The 15560-nt window shown below is 42.3% G+C and overlaps 1 protein-coding gene across 3 annotated transcripts in view; it reads right to left on the bottom strand.

Annotated features, from left to right (window-relative positions):
- Nucleotides 1–15560, bottom strand: part of SAXO1 (stabilizer of axonemal microtubules 1) — a 99702-nt gene that overhangs the window by 14683 nt on the left and 69459 nt on the right. For all 3 annotated transcript variants that reach the window (XM_073218485.1, XM_073218475.1, XM_073218473.1), the window contains 2 exons: nt 9448–9627; nt 1239–1441 (listed from right to left, as the gene is read on the bottom strand). In XM_073218485.1, coding sequence (XP_073074586.1) covers nt 1239–1441; nt 9448–9470 — 226 coding nt within the window. In that variant the 5' untranslated portion in view covers nt 9471–9627. The remainder of the gene's footprint in view (nt 1–1238; nt 1442–9447; nt 9628–15560) is intronic.

Raw genomic sequence — 15560 nt, 5'->3', positions numbered from 1 at the left:
GGACAAAGCCCAGGTTTCTGAAGAGGACCATGTCAGACTGGCCCTAAGTCCCAGTTCCTGGAAGAAGCAGAACAGCTCAGTCATGTGGAGGGTCTTCTGGAATGATAGGGTTAGACTCCTGGACAGTCTTTGGGAAGACTCCTACATCCCCTCAGGCCTCGCCACTTCCCATTGCATAAGCGTTTGGCTTGACTAAATAAAAGCAACTATTATCACAGTCATTTAGAGATCCACAAGCATGTTGGATGAACGGTTCAGCATGTATTCCTAGGACAACCATGTGCATCATAAGCAGAAGAGTTACTGATCACAAACTGGCTCCCGTTCCCATGGTCTCAGCCTTTGGCTCGTGCCCCACAGAAAGACTGCTACATCACCTGCACCGCACACAGGGCTCTATCCTGTCCCTCTTACTAGACTATAAAGTCAGGGCAGGTCAGTATGCTTCCTTCGCAGTTCCTCACACCATGCCTGGGATATAGTGAATGCTCAGGAAAGAGTGAATCAATCCCATTTATATGAAGTACAAAACTGGCGAAACTAATTAATATTGTTAAAAGTAAATGTAATGGTTCTACCCTGGGTGGGGAGGGTGATTGGAGGGGAGTATGAGTGTTATATTTCTTGATCTGTGTGCTGTTCATATGGATATATTCCCTCAAAAGTCATTGTCTGTATGATTTGTAATTTTTTCTGTACATACATTACATTTTGATAATTTTTCAAATGGGTGGATGAATCAGTGGTGGAATCTAACTTAGCTTAAACTTGAAATGCTTCACTAATGTAGGATTCCAACAGCAAACGAAGACAGGGGTGGCAAATATTTTCTATAAAAGGCCAGATATTAAATGTCTGAGGCCTTGCAAACCACATGGTCTCTGTCACAACTACTCAGTTTTGCTGCTCTAGCACAGAAGTAGCCATAGATAATGCGTAAATGAGTGTGGCTGTGTCCCAACAAAATGTACATATGAACACTGAACTTTGAGTTTCATATAATTTTCACATTTCTTGAAATAACACTCTTATTTTTTTTTTTTAGATCATTCAAAAATTTAAAAACCATTCTTAGCTATCCAGCTGTTCAAAAACAGGCTGCAGGCCAGATTTGGCCGGCAGGATGTAGTTTGGCTGACCCCTGCACTAAGAGGGTGTGCATATAAAACACATTTCCCATCCTGCATACATTCCTCAGCCTGTCCTCCCCACGACCTGCCCCTCAAATGTTCTCCCACCTTTATAAGTAGGAAGACACTCCATCTTGTCACCACATGGATATTTACTGTCCCGAGGTTTTATGGGGCCCACTCGACAGACCGGATAGGGGTTGTAATCTTGCTTATAGGTTGTGAGCAAATCCATATTCTCTTCACTTGGGATGAACTGGTCATGCTGGTGGATCTTCACTGGTAACACTTTGTGAGGCCCAAAATCTCTTCTGTAAGAAAAATACACGCATCAGCGGGGCCCTTGGCTCAAATAATGTTCATGGGTTCTATGCAACCCAATGTTACAAGTATTTGCTGAGAAGTCATCTTCTGCTCTGTCCCTCTACTGCTCTTCCTCCTCTCTCTCCTACTTTTGAGAAAGGCACACCCTTCTCTTCTCGCCCGAGTCAGACACCAGGACACTGTCCACAACCGGCCCCCTCTCAGGGCCAGGCTCTCACCAAGTGCAGCTCCTCCACCTCGTGCGTTTGTCAGTCCCCTTTGGTTCAGACTGTGATGGGGCTTCACTTAATCATGTAACAATGTACCACGTGGACTTCCTGCTTCATTCCCACCACTTCTACTTCAGTTCCCATAGTGTGGCCAGAATAAACTCTCTAAAATGGAAATTGGGGCTTTTCATTCCCCAGCTGAAATAATCTTGCAGATAAAGCTTGATTCTCTAGCATGCTTTATAAGCTCTCCTGGACCTGTCTCTGCCTCATTCCCCAGCCTCATCTCCCACCTCTCCTGCTGACCCACAGGCAAGGCCTCTTCCTTCTCTCTCCTCACTGTGGAGCTAACTTCTATTTTTCAGGTTCCACCACCTCCTTGTCTGCGCTCCCTAATCCTGCTTAATGTTTGTCTTCTCCCTCTACTTATCTTACAGAAAACCCAGAAGGACAGAAAAGTACAATAAAGCGGGCTCTCTGGCATCAATGCCCCCACTATTTCAGGGGACATGAAAACAGTGGGATACCAAAAGCAAGATGGCCTTCAAGAAACAGGAAGCACTCACCTCCCAGAGCACCCCACGGTTATACAACTGCCAAGATGTTAACCGTACCACCACCAGGAACCAGCCTGGCAATGACAGGGCTCAGCAAGGGTTTACACTGCCCACCAGGGGAATCTCAGCTTCCTACTGCTCAATGCAAGCTATTGTAAGCAAACATTGCCCTTGCTCCCAAGGGCTTCTGCTTTATGCAACAGCCTGCTTTTGCCTGGAACCCATTTATCCCACTGGACAAGTAGAAGGGAGATTTTCCCTAATGGTGCTTGCCAAAACAGCTTTGCCAAGGGAAGGGGGAGGTTTCCGGACAGGAAAACATCAGGCTCAAACACCAATAAAATCTACTTCCCGGCTGAAATCTGGAGCAGCATTACTGAGCCATGCTTGACTAGCAAAGGTAACACGCTCCACTGTAACCTGTCTTGCATGAATTATACACATGGGTGTCAATAAACCCAAACCAGGCCCTGAAAATGCCTGGTAGGATGGGAGGAGGGAGTTAGGAAGCAGGAGAATTAGCCTCTCTAGGGGTCTAAGGAGGAAATGGGAGATGCTCCACTTGAACTCCCAGTGACACCCTCTGGGTAGGTTTAAAAATATATCTCAGCAGCTGTTACAAGGTCTTCAGCCTGGTTTCCCTTCCCAAGGGCCCCCTATTGGCAAACAGCAAGAGGAAGCTGAGTGACCTGAGGGGTCTGGAAGCTGGCTGTGTATAAACCAGAGCTTATGGAGTGAACAGGCTAAACAGGAACCCAAGGGTCATTTCCACATTTCTACTCTTCTTAGGGTCCAAGTACTTCATGCTGGCATCCTTTTAATACTAAACCAATTGCAGCAGGGAGCAAGAAGCATAGGTACCAGGCTGCAGAAAAAAATGGGAATGCCCAAAAAGCCCTGTCTGAAAACATTAACTACAAAGCAGCTTTTATCAGAAAGTTTGCATTCTATGGGGAGTGCCCCCAAAGGAAGTGAGCTCTCCTCACTCCCAGAAGGGGTAGTGAGGGGCTTGCAGGCAGTCTGAGACCACACATCCCCATGTAAACCCGTGTTCATCAATGGCTGCTCAAGTGATCAGTACTCTTCAGCTCCAAGAACGAGTATCAGGAAAGACCGAGGCAAGCAATGAGCAACAAAGCCAAATGCTCAAGGGCCCCCACGGAGCCCTCCCAACCACAGAGAAGCCAAGAGTGCTTTCCAGTCACAGGCCTGCCTACCCTGGGACCCTTCACACAGACCATGACATCCTCTTCTGCCCTTACTTCTCCTGAGGGAAGCACTACCTTCCCATCAGAGTTGCTGTGAGAACCTCCTTCCGAAGTCGCCAAGGCCTCTGGCAGTTACACTTAATGCCCCACATCTCCCACTGTTTCTCCAGGAAAAAAGCATGTGCATGCGCACAACCAAACTCACCAGTTCACGCACTGTCCTGAAGCTGGTTACTCAAAGGCAAAAACTGAGGCAGCAAAATCCTTGCTCGGTATGTTTAGAGAATGAAATTGTTAACTGAATCTCCTTCTCCAGTACAAAATTCAAGTTCCTTTGTGAAAAGTACATCTATGGTTGAATTTACGGATCAGCTATAACTAGGGCAAACGATCTTTGGGGAGTGGGGGGCTGATCTACAACTGAAGATAGGAAAAGTTTTAAGTTTCATTTATACACCACCCAAAAATATTTATTGTAGCTTAAGAGTGAATTTAACAGACTGTGTTTTCTCATTGTTTTTATGTTGAGAACATTCTCTGAAACCTATCATTAACCACAATATAATGGCATGTCCCCAGTCTCACATAACCTTACAGCTTTTAAATTCACAAAGAAGTATTTTATTCTTACCAGAATTTTCTCAGCCTCAGTAGTTTTTTTTTTAAGAATACTCCCTTCTCTTCCTGTGTTAAATCTCCTAGTCCCTGTGCCCATTGTGACTATGAGCCCAGAAAAAAATCGGTCAAAGATGTTAAGCTTCTTCTAGTTGCACATCCGTAAAAGTTATATAGTATGGAAGGCCAAGAGTTAAACTCCAAGTTAAGTAAAGGTTAAAGTCGCCCTGCTGGGAAAGTCATAACAACTTGACTTCCAATCATTAGGCAAAGCTAGACAGAGGTGTTTGACAAGAGTCTGACAAAAGGAAAAAAGAAATAACATAACAACCAACTAGGGTCATGAACCTGGAAGTAGGAAATGGAGATTTTCACCATGATAAAATGGTTATATGACATATTTTATTTAAAACTACATTCAACTATAAAAACTCTAGAATTTCTTAGTGTGCCCAATTTATCAATCATCTTAAATGGAATTCATTTTAAAATTTCCTCCTCTTGCCCAAAGCCACTCTCTAACTCTACCCTAAAACCTCTCCTTTCTCAGGAACCTGTCCATGGACTACCTCCTAGTCTGTGGTTTAACCTTTACCTCCTGCTGGCTTTTTTCTGTCAGTATTTAAACACGGTCCAGTCTTTCCCATCCTTAAAGGAAAAAAAAATAAAATATGACACAACCTTGAGTGCAGTCCGCTCCCCTCCTATTCTCTCCCCTAGAAAGGCGTGTCTGCACGCGGGCTTGCCTGCCTCGCCCCCACTCCTCCTGTCAGACGGGGATCCTCCTCAGTCTGCCCCAGCCGCGGCCACAAAGCACCACCTTGTTTCCGAAGCCAGTCACTGCTCCTTAGGCCTTCATCCTGCGCCATTCCAACAGCGTCCATCCTCCCACTCATTCTTTGCTAATATTCTCTCCCCGCCTTGACCTCTCTGACACCCCTCCTCGTGGTCTGTCCTCTCTCTCAATCTCCTTTGAGATTGCTGTTTGTCAATTGATTTAGTTTAATTCCTTCCACACACAATCCTAAATTTTTCCAGGGTTAAAAGGTACGCTCTAAGGAAATCAGTACATCATCACAGGTGGGTTGGGGAACCCATGCCAGCACACTGAGAAAGACCCTTAGGCCGATGCACAGGATTTGATTCATGCCTCTGATCCTGATAAGGACACACTGAGCCCTCCTTATCTTCACTGACAGATGGGATTCCAAGTACCTGCCTCCAGGATTCAAGTCACACAGCACCTGTCCCCTGTTCCACTCTCTCATCAACTCACCCCTACTAAAGCTGAAGCTAATATCCGTTACCACTTCATATAAACTCTGGACAAAATATAAAAAAATAACTCCTCGTGAATACTAAAGAGCATTCAAAATAGGCAGATTCTGGAACAGAGCCAACAGATAGAGGAAGGGAATGGTATTGGGTGAGCCTCTGTGTAACTTTCCGTTTTTTTCAAAGCTTCCAGTCTGAAGGCAGGCTTCAGTCTGTGCCAAGCCAGGCAGCTAAAATGTGAAGAAAAACCTTCCTCCTTGCTTAACCACAGAACCAGGGGACCAAGTTTGAGGCAACCACAGGTGCTGGGAAGTGAGGAAGGAATCCTGGAAAGGAGAGAACCGGAGACAAGAAGCTTCAATATCTCTTTGTAAACTGGGCCCAAATCTCTGGCTGACCTCACATGCACGAGGCAGACCTCAGGCAGCCACACTAAAGAGAAAGAGCTGAGCTGAGATTTGAGCTGCCACCCAAGACACAGAGTTTGCAGTTGGAACCCAATCAAATTATCTCCTATCTGCCTTTAAACACACACACACACACACACACACACACACACACACACACACACACACACACACACACACACACACACACACACACACACACACACACACACACACACACACACACATACTTTTGAAGGAATGTAAAAAAAAAAAAAAGTCCAGAGTCTCCACAACATAACCTTAACAAAATACAGGATCAATCCAAAATTAGTTGACATATAGAGAAAAATGTGATCCATTCTCAAGGAAAAAATAATAATCATGAAGACCAACCCCAAGCAAACCCAGATGTTAGAAATAGCAAAAATTTTAAAGCAACTGTTTTAACTATGCTCCATTACAAAAAGCAAAATAAGGCTATAATGAATTAAAAGATCAGAAATCACAGAAGAGAAATAGGAACTACCTGAAAAGAACCAAATTTAAGTCCTAAAATTGAAAAAAATACATATATACAAATAAAACCTTCACTGGACAAGCTTAGTAGAGTGAAGGGGAGGAGAGGCTCAGTGAACTTGCAGATGGATGAATAAAAACTATCCAATTTGGAAAACAGAAAAAGGGGGTGGATGAAAGAAATTAACAGAGCCTCAGAGACAGAAAAAAATACTTTGAAGAAATAATGAACAATACATCCCCAAAATTAATCAAAGATGTGCAACATCAAAGGCTCTGAAATTGCCCAGGCAAGGCTAGTGCTGAGACCTATTTCTGGATGTTTTCATTAGTTCTCAAGCCCAATCTACAGAGGGAGTAAGTATATGCTCAGGGTTGCAGCTCTGAGAAGTATGTATTTGGACAGAAATATGGGTTGTGAAAGATTCAAACCTATGACAACTTTCTTGCTTCTTTTCTGGCTTTCAGAGAAGATTCCAAATGCTTTTTCTCTTCTAGCTCTTCCTTCCCTTACTCTCCCCAGTTTGCTCAGGAATCATAATAAATAAAGAAATCTTTGCTGCCAACTCCCTGCCCTCTACCCTTCAGCCAAACCCATCACATCTGAACCCAGTTCCACCTCCCCACCTCGCACTCCTAGTTCTCACTGCCCATGGTCCCCCTTCCTAGAGAATAAAGGTCTGACACCAAGGTCTTGAAGACTCAGCTCTTTTTTATGAATCTATCCACTCTGCCATCTTCAGAGGTTTAGCTAACAAAATAATGTCCCAAAATGGGACCCAAGTGTTTTACATGGTGACATGCCTAAGGGGAAATGAGGCTTGAAGTGCAAACCCCTTATTCATAAATTGATCTCACGTCTATCTGAACTAAAGGCAGTTCCCATGTGACAGAATTACCAAGGCCTTCAAGAAACAGTTACATATAAGAAGGGCTGAAAATCACAAGCATTCCCCTCATGGCACCTGCTGTAAATCCCCAAGATTTACAGTCAGTAGGAGTTGCGTGCAGCTGTAATCATGCCTCATGCTGGGATGATAACCTTTCCAGAAACCAGGTGTTTTTTGTGTCTGGGCTTAATCACCAAACCCAGCCAAGCCCTGGGCCACATGACTTTTTCATTCAGCAGGTGGCAGCCCCATGTCCAATCTCAGAAACTAAGCTGGGTCTGACTTCAGACAGGGAAGTGGGTGGGCCATTCCAATACTGAGGGTTCTCAGGGCAGAAGGATGACAGCCACGCAGATACAGCGGAGAGCAGACAGAGAGCTGACCTAGCCCTTCCCCCAGAAGCCTCTGGTGGAGCACCCAGATGATGGCTTCCCTGCGTTCCCAGTAGGGAATGGTTTTATTGTATGTACACACATATGGGCCAGAGCCTCTGCTAAGTTTATAAGGTTGAGAAAAGATGATTGGTTAAATTGGTTTTTGTTAATTTATCTCAATAAAAGCTCATATGAACTCCAAAAAAAAAATGCATTCGGATAGGAACACACTTGTGTTCTCAGTCTGAAAACCAGGACCCTGCACGGCAGGCACAGGCCTGAGAAATGATGAAACTGACCTACAGGGCAGAGAAGAAATGCCCTCTGCTCATTTCCCCCTTAGTTCTCTTTCTGGAGAAGGAAATAAAGGAGAGCAGAGGAGCTTTTCTATTCTTTTTCCTTCCCATGGATCCTTTTTAAGGCCCTTATGATTATCAGTAGCTTGTTTTGGAAATTCTCTCAGTACCTGCCTTCCTCCAAATTAGCCACAGCTTGACATGAGTGATCTTGTGACTCTGGCTCTGACAGGGACAGAGGGAACTTCTGGGTGATATGTTTATTGTTGTCAGTGACATGAGGCAAGGATAATTTAGGACAGGTCAGAGGGGAAGTTGTTTTGCAAAGAACCATGAGGAGGAGTAAGGGTGTTGGGCCTCTATGGAGTGACCTCAGAGCTAGGTGACAGGGCAGGGCTCCTATCCTGGAGGGAGGGTTTGTCCTCATTCTCTTAAGCTTGTGGGCAACAAATAAAGAGCATCCTTCAACATCCATCAGACCAGGACTCCCTCCCTGTCCAGTGGTTCCCACCAAGATCAGGAATCCCTTTACTCCATTTTTCCCCCTGTGGGTCTTTCTGCCCCATAACCAACACATGGACTTCCTTTGGATCCAGAAGATGGCAGCTTTTTGTAGGAACACCTCATATCTCCAACCCACAATGTCAAAAGAAGATGTTTTCAGGTCTATCCTGGGGAAAACCTGGAGGCAGAATGAATTAGAGCTGTTCTGCATAGCCTGGCCCAGCTGGGACCTTTACTAGAAAAGCACAAAATTATAAGCAAAGGGGAAGCAATAGGAAGAAAATTTACAGGTCTTGAATCTTATAATGTGCAGGCACTATGCCAGAACAATTTACATATCCTATCATCTGCACCTCACAACGATCCTGCCCTGTAGGACTAGGAACGTCAGAGGCAGGGAAGGCATCCATCTTTCAGGCCTCACCTAGGGACAGAGCCGTATCATCTGAGACAGTGCTGAACTGCACTCCAAAGTGATTTTGCTCGCTAGGTCATCAGTCACAGGTCCCCACCTGGAGGTCACTAACTGAACTGTCAATAGCAGATTCTCCCAGAGTCCTGCAATGCTGAGACGGATCATTTCCCCCCACCCTCTCAGTACAGGTACCTCTGCAACTCTGATACACAGGGCCAGGTAGTTCAGTCTCTGCACAGTCCTGGATGTAAGAAATCAGAGTTTAGAAGTCAAGAGCAATTTAAAAGGAGATATTCTTTGTTCATATTCTTGAAGAACATTCGAGGGGACCCCAGTTCAAAATCTGTGGCATCATTTTTTTAAAAGTTCCTTCTTTGTTACCAAGTTCTCTTTCACCAAGACTACCATCATTACATCACCCAAGTCGACCTGGAGTTTATGCGTCAAAGCCCAAAAGTCCTTTTTCGGCAGCAGCCCCTTTCCATCCCTTTATTACTTTACTTAACTTCTAACCCTTTATTATGTAATCAAGTTAGCCTTCCTCACCCCTGCTTCAGCAAGTAAGAACTCTTTCTCTTTAAGAGGAAGTTGGGAAAAACTGAGCATGCTAATAAAAGCAGGATGTTCTTTCAGAGATACAGTATATTGACATGAAAGGCTTTAATAGCATGCACTGATCATGCACTGATGCTGTGCATTCTATCAGTACTGCACATTACTCCATTAGTGTACTACTTGCCCTCACCTCGATGTGCTCAGGCCTTCCATTGGCACGGACGCTTTCAGGTACTCCAGCTTGGGCTTGAAGGACCCTCTGGGCAGGTGAGAGTGATAGAGGGGGTAGTTCTCGGTGTATTCGGAGATGAGACATGGTTTCTCTGTTTTATCGTAAATCTTCGTAGGGAGATGGGGACAGTGATGCCGCCTGTAAAAAAAGCACATGAAGTCAGGCTGGTTACCTTCTTGGGAAGAACACAGCCAGTCCAATAACCCTACTGCCTCAAAATGTGACCCAGACTAGAAAATCAAGACTGTCAGCTTTGAAAACAGCAGTTTAACCCTTCCTTTTTCTCTTCTAAACTATGTAAAGTGGCCAGAATTTTTTTAGTGACCTGTAACTGCAATTGGTTAGCCATCAGAATCCCTTGGACACAGAAACAGGGCCAATATCCAGCCCTTCCACATGTCATACTGCTTTTTCAAATACTGAAATACTTCCACAGCATAATAGGTAAATGGTTGTGCCCACCCCGCCCCACCCCCATCTGAGTGCCACTTCCAGCTGCGCTCCTGAGACCTCCCTGGGCTTGCCAATCACGCAGCAATTCTGGGCTTAATATATGCCTAACTGGGTGCCCCAAGGCTGTGTGCTAGGGCATCTTTCCTAATCGGTCTGGTTCCTGGGCCAACTCAGAGTATCCCCCGTGCACACCAGTGCCTCAGTGATGGCAGGACCACCTTGGCGCTGAGTAGACTAAACACCATGGGCTGTGTGCAACCATTTCACACTGAAAATCTACCTCATTTACTTTTGGGGGTCTCATCTTAACTGTTGCCTCCTTAGAAAGGCTCCCAACTGATTATCTTCACTTGCGGTAACACCCCACCAGGCCTGCCCCTCACACACAGCTTCTTTGTCATTGTGGATGCCGTCCCCATCAGGTATCGCTGTCGGTAACCAGCATGTCCGTTCATTAGTCTGTTGTCTGTCTCATCCATCAAGCTCAGGAGCTTTCCTATCTTGTCCACTGTTACAAACCTAGTCCCTCATATCCTGCCTGGCACATGTTTTGCTTTCAATAAAAACATACTGAACAAATAACAATAAATAAATGAGTAATTATATAAACTTTATGCCTCATTACACAAGAAGATGACAGATAATAATTTGAAGTTATAATGTGTGGTTAGCTTTCCCATTTTACATGCATAGCAATAAATGAAAATTATTTTACTTACTGGTGAACAAAGGGTAACTGAACTCTCAAAATCTAAGTAGTATATCAATTATTTATATGCCTACATACAGTCCTTACAAACGAGCTGTGCACTGCTAGCCCTCAGGCACCAGCACACCAACAAAATCCATGTTAGTGATTCCTAACTTAGTTATAGTCAATGCCTTAGACAGGCATTCAATTATCTTTTAAATTTTTACACTGATTTTTAATTATAGAAACTAAGATACAGAGTACTCTGGGTCAGAAGAGAGAAAGAGACCCTAGAGAACCCATATCTGCTCTAATCTAAAGCAATTTTCCAGGCAACAGTTAGCATGCTATTCCTGTTGTTAATTAAGTTCAACTCTCTATGTAAATGTTGCTGCCACCACTGTGACTATGTACTTCTTGTCAACCTCTCAGCCCCAGAGAAAATGATGAACATCTGTATTGTTCATGTGGCTAGAACTGCATATGAACAAATACTTTCAGAGATATCCTTATTTATTTTCTTCTCATTTATAGATTGTATGTTGAAAAGCCTTAGGATGCTATAAACTTGACAAATTTACTTATTTTTGTTATTATAAAATTACAATAGGTTCATGATGAGTATTTTAGATTCTCCTAGTTATTTACAAGGAAATCTTCCATAAATTGCTGTCCTTATAGTGTGAGTGTCTGAATTTCAGTGTTAAATACATTCAATAAAAGTTTAGTTTTCCTTTTTCAAAATGTACATTACATTGTCGGCACTTAATGTACAAGGATGAATGCACACTTATATTTTATGTATTTAATAAAATATCTCCTAATCTTAGATACCTAAATTGATGAATACTTTAATCTTCTATCCACTCAAAAAATAAATTGTTGTTTGCACAGTAGACAAAACAATCATCTCCCACAGAATATAAACATTAGCTATTACCATTTCTGTGTTTGCAATCAGTCCAATTATTTGAGATTTCAATCTGAACTCATTAGTAGCCTATCATTTTAGGATTCCTGCAAACCTCAATTCAAAAGCCAAGAAGTGCTGGCTACCAAAAATACCTCTGCAGATGTATTTATTCACATTGAGAGAAAAGTCAAGATTTCATTAAGGGTAACACATTCAGGTGCTTGCTGTAAAACAGACACCACAGACATAGCAATATTTTCCCTCCCCAGTACCCTTGTTTTTTAAACCAATAAAATGTGGCTTTTATATAACCCTCTTTCCATATCACCTTTTTAAAAAATGTAACATACCATAAATGCTTATTCCAAAAAAAAATAATAAATTGAATGGCAAAATACTAAAGTGTAATTGGTAGGACAGAGAGTTCCAGTATGGAAACAAGCTTCTACCCAGACACTGACATTCCATTACATGGAATTGAATCTGTAGCTGTGGAGAAGATTTTATTTTATTTTATTTGACTTGTGGCTATCTAACTTAAACTTTGTCTCACTTTGAAATATCAAAAAATCTAATTTCAAAGTAAATGTTTCCTTGCCTGAGTGTGCACATAGGGTCATTGCCTTTCCTTATCTGCACCCAAACGCTCTGCCTGTCCTAAAGTCACCGAGGACGATGCCTTCTCCTTGTTGGGCCATCCCCCTCTCCATTTAACCAGGGATTCCTCACAGATAAAGGTCAAGTCTGACATCTCTAGCTTCCTATGCGGGTATATTTAATAGATTGACAGACAATCCATTTAGGAAGATGAACTGATGAAAGATATTTACAAATCCTCAGGAAAAGGAAAATGACAGATTTTTATTAATGTCAGTAGAACCCAAAGGGAAAAAAACCTCAATTCTCAGTTTTAGGGACCTACAGTTGACCCTTGAACAACACAGGTTTGAACTGCTCAGGTCTACTTACATGCAGATTTTTTTCAATAGATACAGTACTGTAAATGCATTTTCTCTATGACTTTCTTGACATTTTCTTTTTTTTTCTATCTTTATCTTAAGAATACAGTATATACAAAATGAGTACAGCATATAATACATACAACATACAAAAGATGTGTTAACCCACTTCTCAGCAAAGTTTCAGGTCAACAGTAGGCTATAGGCTGGCTATAAACTTGACAAAGTTTTCGGGGAGTCAAAAGTTATACATGACTTTTTGACTGCACAGAGGTTTGGCACCCCTAACATCCACATTGTCTAAGGGACAACTATAGTGTCTGAAGAAATGTGTGGAATCACCATTCCTGAGGTATTTTAAAGTAGGTGCAATGGTCATGAACCCAAGAAATGAGACCTCTTCAAGTTCCCTGATACTTGAATCATTTTACGAGCTGCCATGGCCACTTAGCTGGGGAGCACACAGGTCGTTTCACTGTGTTTCACTTTATTGAACTTTGCCCTTCTGTTTAAAAAAAATAAAAAATAAATAAAGTTTTGTGGCAGCCTCACATCAAGCAAGTCCATCAGTGCCATTTTTCCAACAGCATTTGTTCACTTCATGTCTCTGTGCCCCACTGGTACTTCTTGCAATATTTCAATTTTTTTCAGTTTTATTATATCTGCTATGGTGATCCATGATCAGTGATCATTAAGGTCACTATTGTAATCGGTTTAGGGCACCACAAATCATGCCCATATGAGATAGGGAACTTAACCAATAAATGTGTGTGTTCTGACTGCTCTACCAACCAGCCATTTCTGTCTCTCTCCCTCTCCTCAGGCCTCCCTGTTCCCTGAGACACAACAATGTTGAAATGAGGCCACTAGGCCCTACTCTAGGTAGTCTAAGTGTTCAAGTGAAAGAAGAGGCACAAGTCTCTCTCTTTAAATCAAAAGCTAGAAATGATGAAGTTTAGTCATGTCGAAAGCTGGGACAGGCTGAAAGCAAGGTCTCTCAGGTCAGTTACCCAAGTCATGAACACAAAGGAAAAGGTCCTGAAGGAAATTAAAACTGCTATTCCAGTGAACACGTGAATGATGAGAAAGCAGAAGTCTTACTGCTGACTGATATGGACACGTTTTAGCGGTCTGGATAGATCAAACCAGCCACAACATTCCCTTAAACCAAAGCCTGTTCCAGAGTGACCCTACTTCTCTTCAATTCGAAGGCTGAGAAATGTGAGGAAGCTGCAGAAGAAAAATTGAAAGCTAGCAGAAGTCGGTTCATGAGGTTTAAGGAAAGAAGCCGTCTCTATAACATCAAAATGCAGGCTGACACAGCAAGTGCTGATGTAGAAGCCATAGTAAGTTATCTAGAAGATCTAGATAAAATAATTAATGAAGGTGGTTAAACTACAGATTTCCAATGCAGACTAAAACAGCCTTCTATTGGAAGATGTCATCAAGGACTTTCCTAGCAAGAGAGAAGTAGTCAATGCTTGGCTTCAAAACTTCAAAGGATAGGCTGACTCTCATTAGGGGCCAATGCAGCTGGTGAATGTAAGTTAAAGCCAGTGCTCATTTGCCATTCCAAAAATATTAGGGCCCTGAAGAATTATGCTAAGACTACTTTGACTATGCTCTATAAGTGGAATAAGATAGCCTGGATTATAACACATCTATTTACAACATGGTTTACTGAATATTTTGAGTCCACTGTTGAAACCTACCATTCAGAAAAAAAAAAGAACTCCTTTCAAAATATTGCTGCTCATTCATAGTACACCTAGTCACCCAAGAGCTCTGATGAAGATGTCCAATGAGATTAATGTTGTTTTATGCCTGCCAACACAACATCCATTCTGCAGTCCATGGATCAAGGAGTCGTTTCAACTTTCAAGTCTTACTATTTAGGAAATACATTTCAGAAGACTATATAGAGAGTGATTCCTCTGATGGATCTGGGCAAAGTAAATGGAAGAACTTCTAGAAAGGATTCACCATTCTAGATGCCATCAAGAACATCTGTGATTCATGGGAAGAGGTCAAAACAGATCAACATTTGTTGGAGTTTGGAAGAAGTTGATTCCAATCCCCATGGAACCCTTAAAGGATTCAAGACTTAAGTGCACAAAGTAACTGTGGATGTAGTTAGAGAAAATAGAATTAGAGGTAGAGATGGAGATGTAAATGGCTGCAACCTCATGATAAAAGTTCAATGGATGAGGATTTTCTTCTTGTGGGTGAACAAAGAAAGTGGTCTCTTGAGATGGAATCTACTCCTGGTGAAGATGCTGTGAAGATTGCTGAACTGACAACAAAGGATTTAGAATTACATAAACTTAGTTGGTAAAGTAGTGGTAGGGTTTGAGAGTACTGACTCCAATCAATGGAAAGTTCTACTGTGAGTAAAATGTTATTAAACAGCATCACATGATATACAGAGAAATCTTTCATGAAAGGAAGAGTCCATGAATATAGCAAACTTCATTGCTGTTTTATTTTAGGAAACTGCCACACCATGCCAACCTTCAGCAACCACCACCCTGATCAGTCAGCAGCCACCAACATGGAGACAAGATTAGCACTCACTGAAAGCTCAGACACTGGTTAGCAATTTTTAGCAATAAATACTTTTTAATTAAGGTATTTACATTTTTTAGATATAAATGTACCTCAATAACTATAGTATAGTGTAAACATAACTTTTATATGCACTGAAAAAATTTATTTGACTCACTTTATTATGATACTCACTTTATTGCAGTGGTCTGGAACCAAACCCACAGTATCTCAGAGGTATGCTTATACTCAAACAAGCCTAGATGTGGTCAGTAGACAGAGAAAGCAAAGGAGAGGAAGAAAATTGTTTTATCAGAACTCTCTAAAGTCTTTCCACTCCAGAATTTACTGAAGGACACAAGGCAAAAACAAATAATTCTGGCTCTTTCTGATATTTCATAAGGGGAGTCATACAGCCCTTTCAACGGAACACAAAAAAGGTTAACAATAGTTAGCTCTGAGCATTGACTCCAAACTAGAACCATAGAATTTTTAAATGGAAGGGGCCATG

The sequence above is a fragment of the Manis javanica genome, chromosome 2 (genome assembly GCF_040802235.1).
Source record: "Manis javanica isolate MJ-LG chromosome 2, MJ_LKY, whole genome shotgun sequence".
Lineage (NCBI taxonomy): Eukaryota > Metazoa > Chordata > Mammalia > Pholidota > Manidae > Manis > Manis javanica.
The sequence above is the reverse complement of the archived record's forward strand: the minus strand, read 5'-3'. Positions and strand labels throughout refer to the sequence as shown.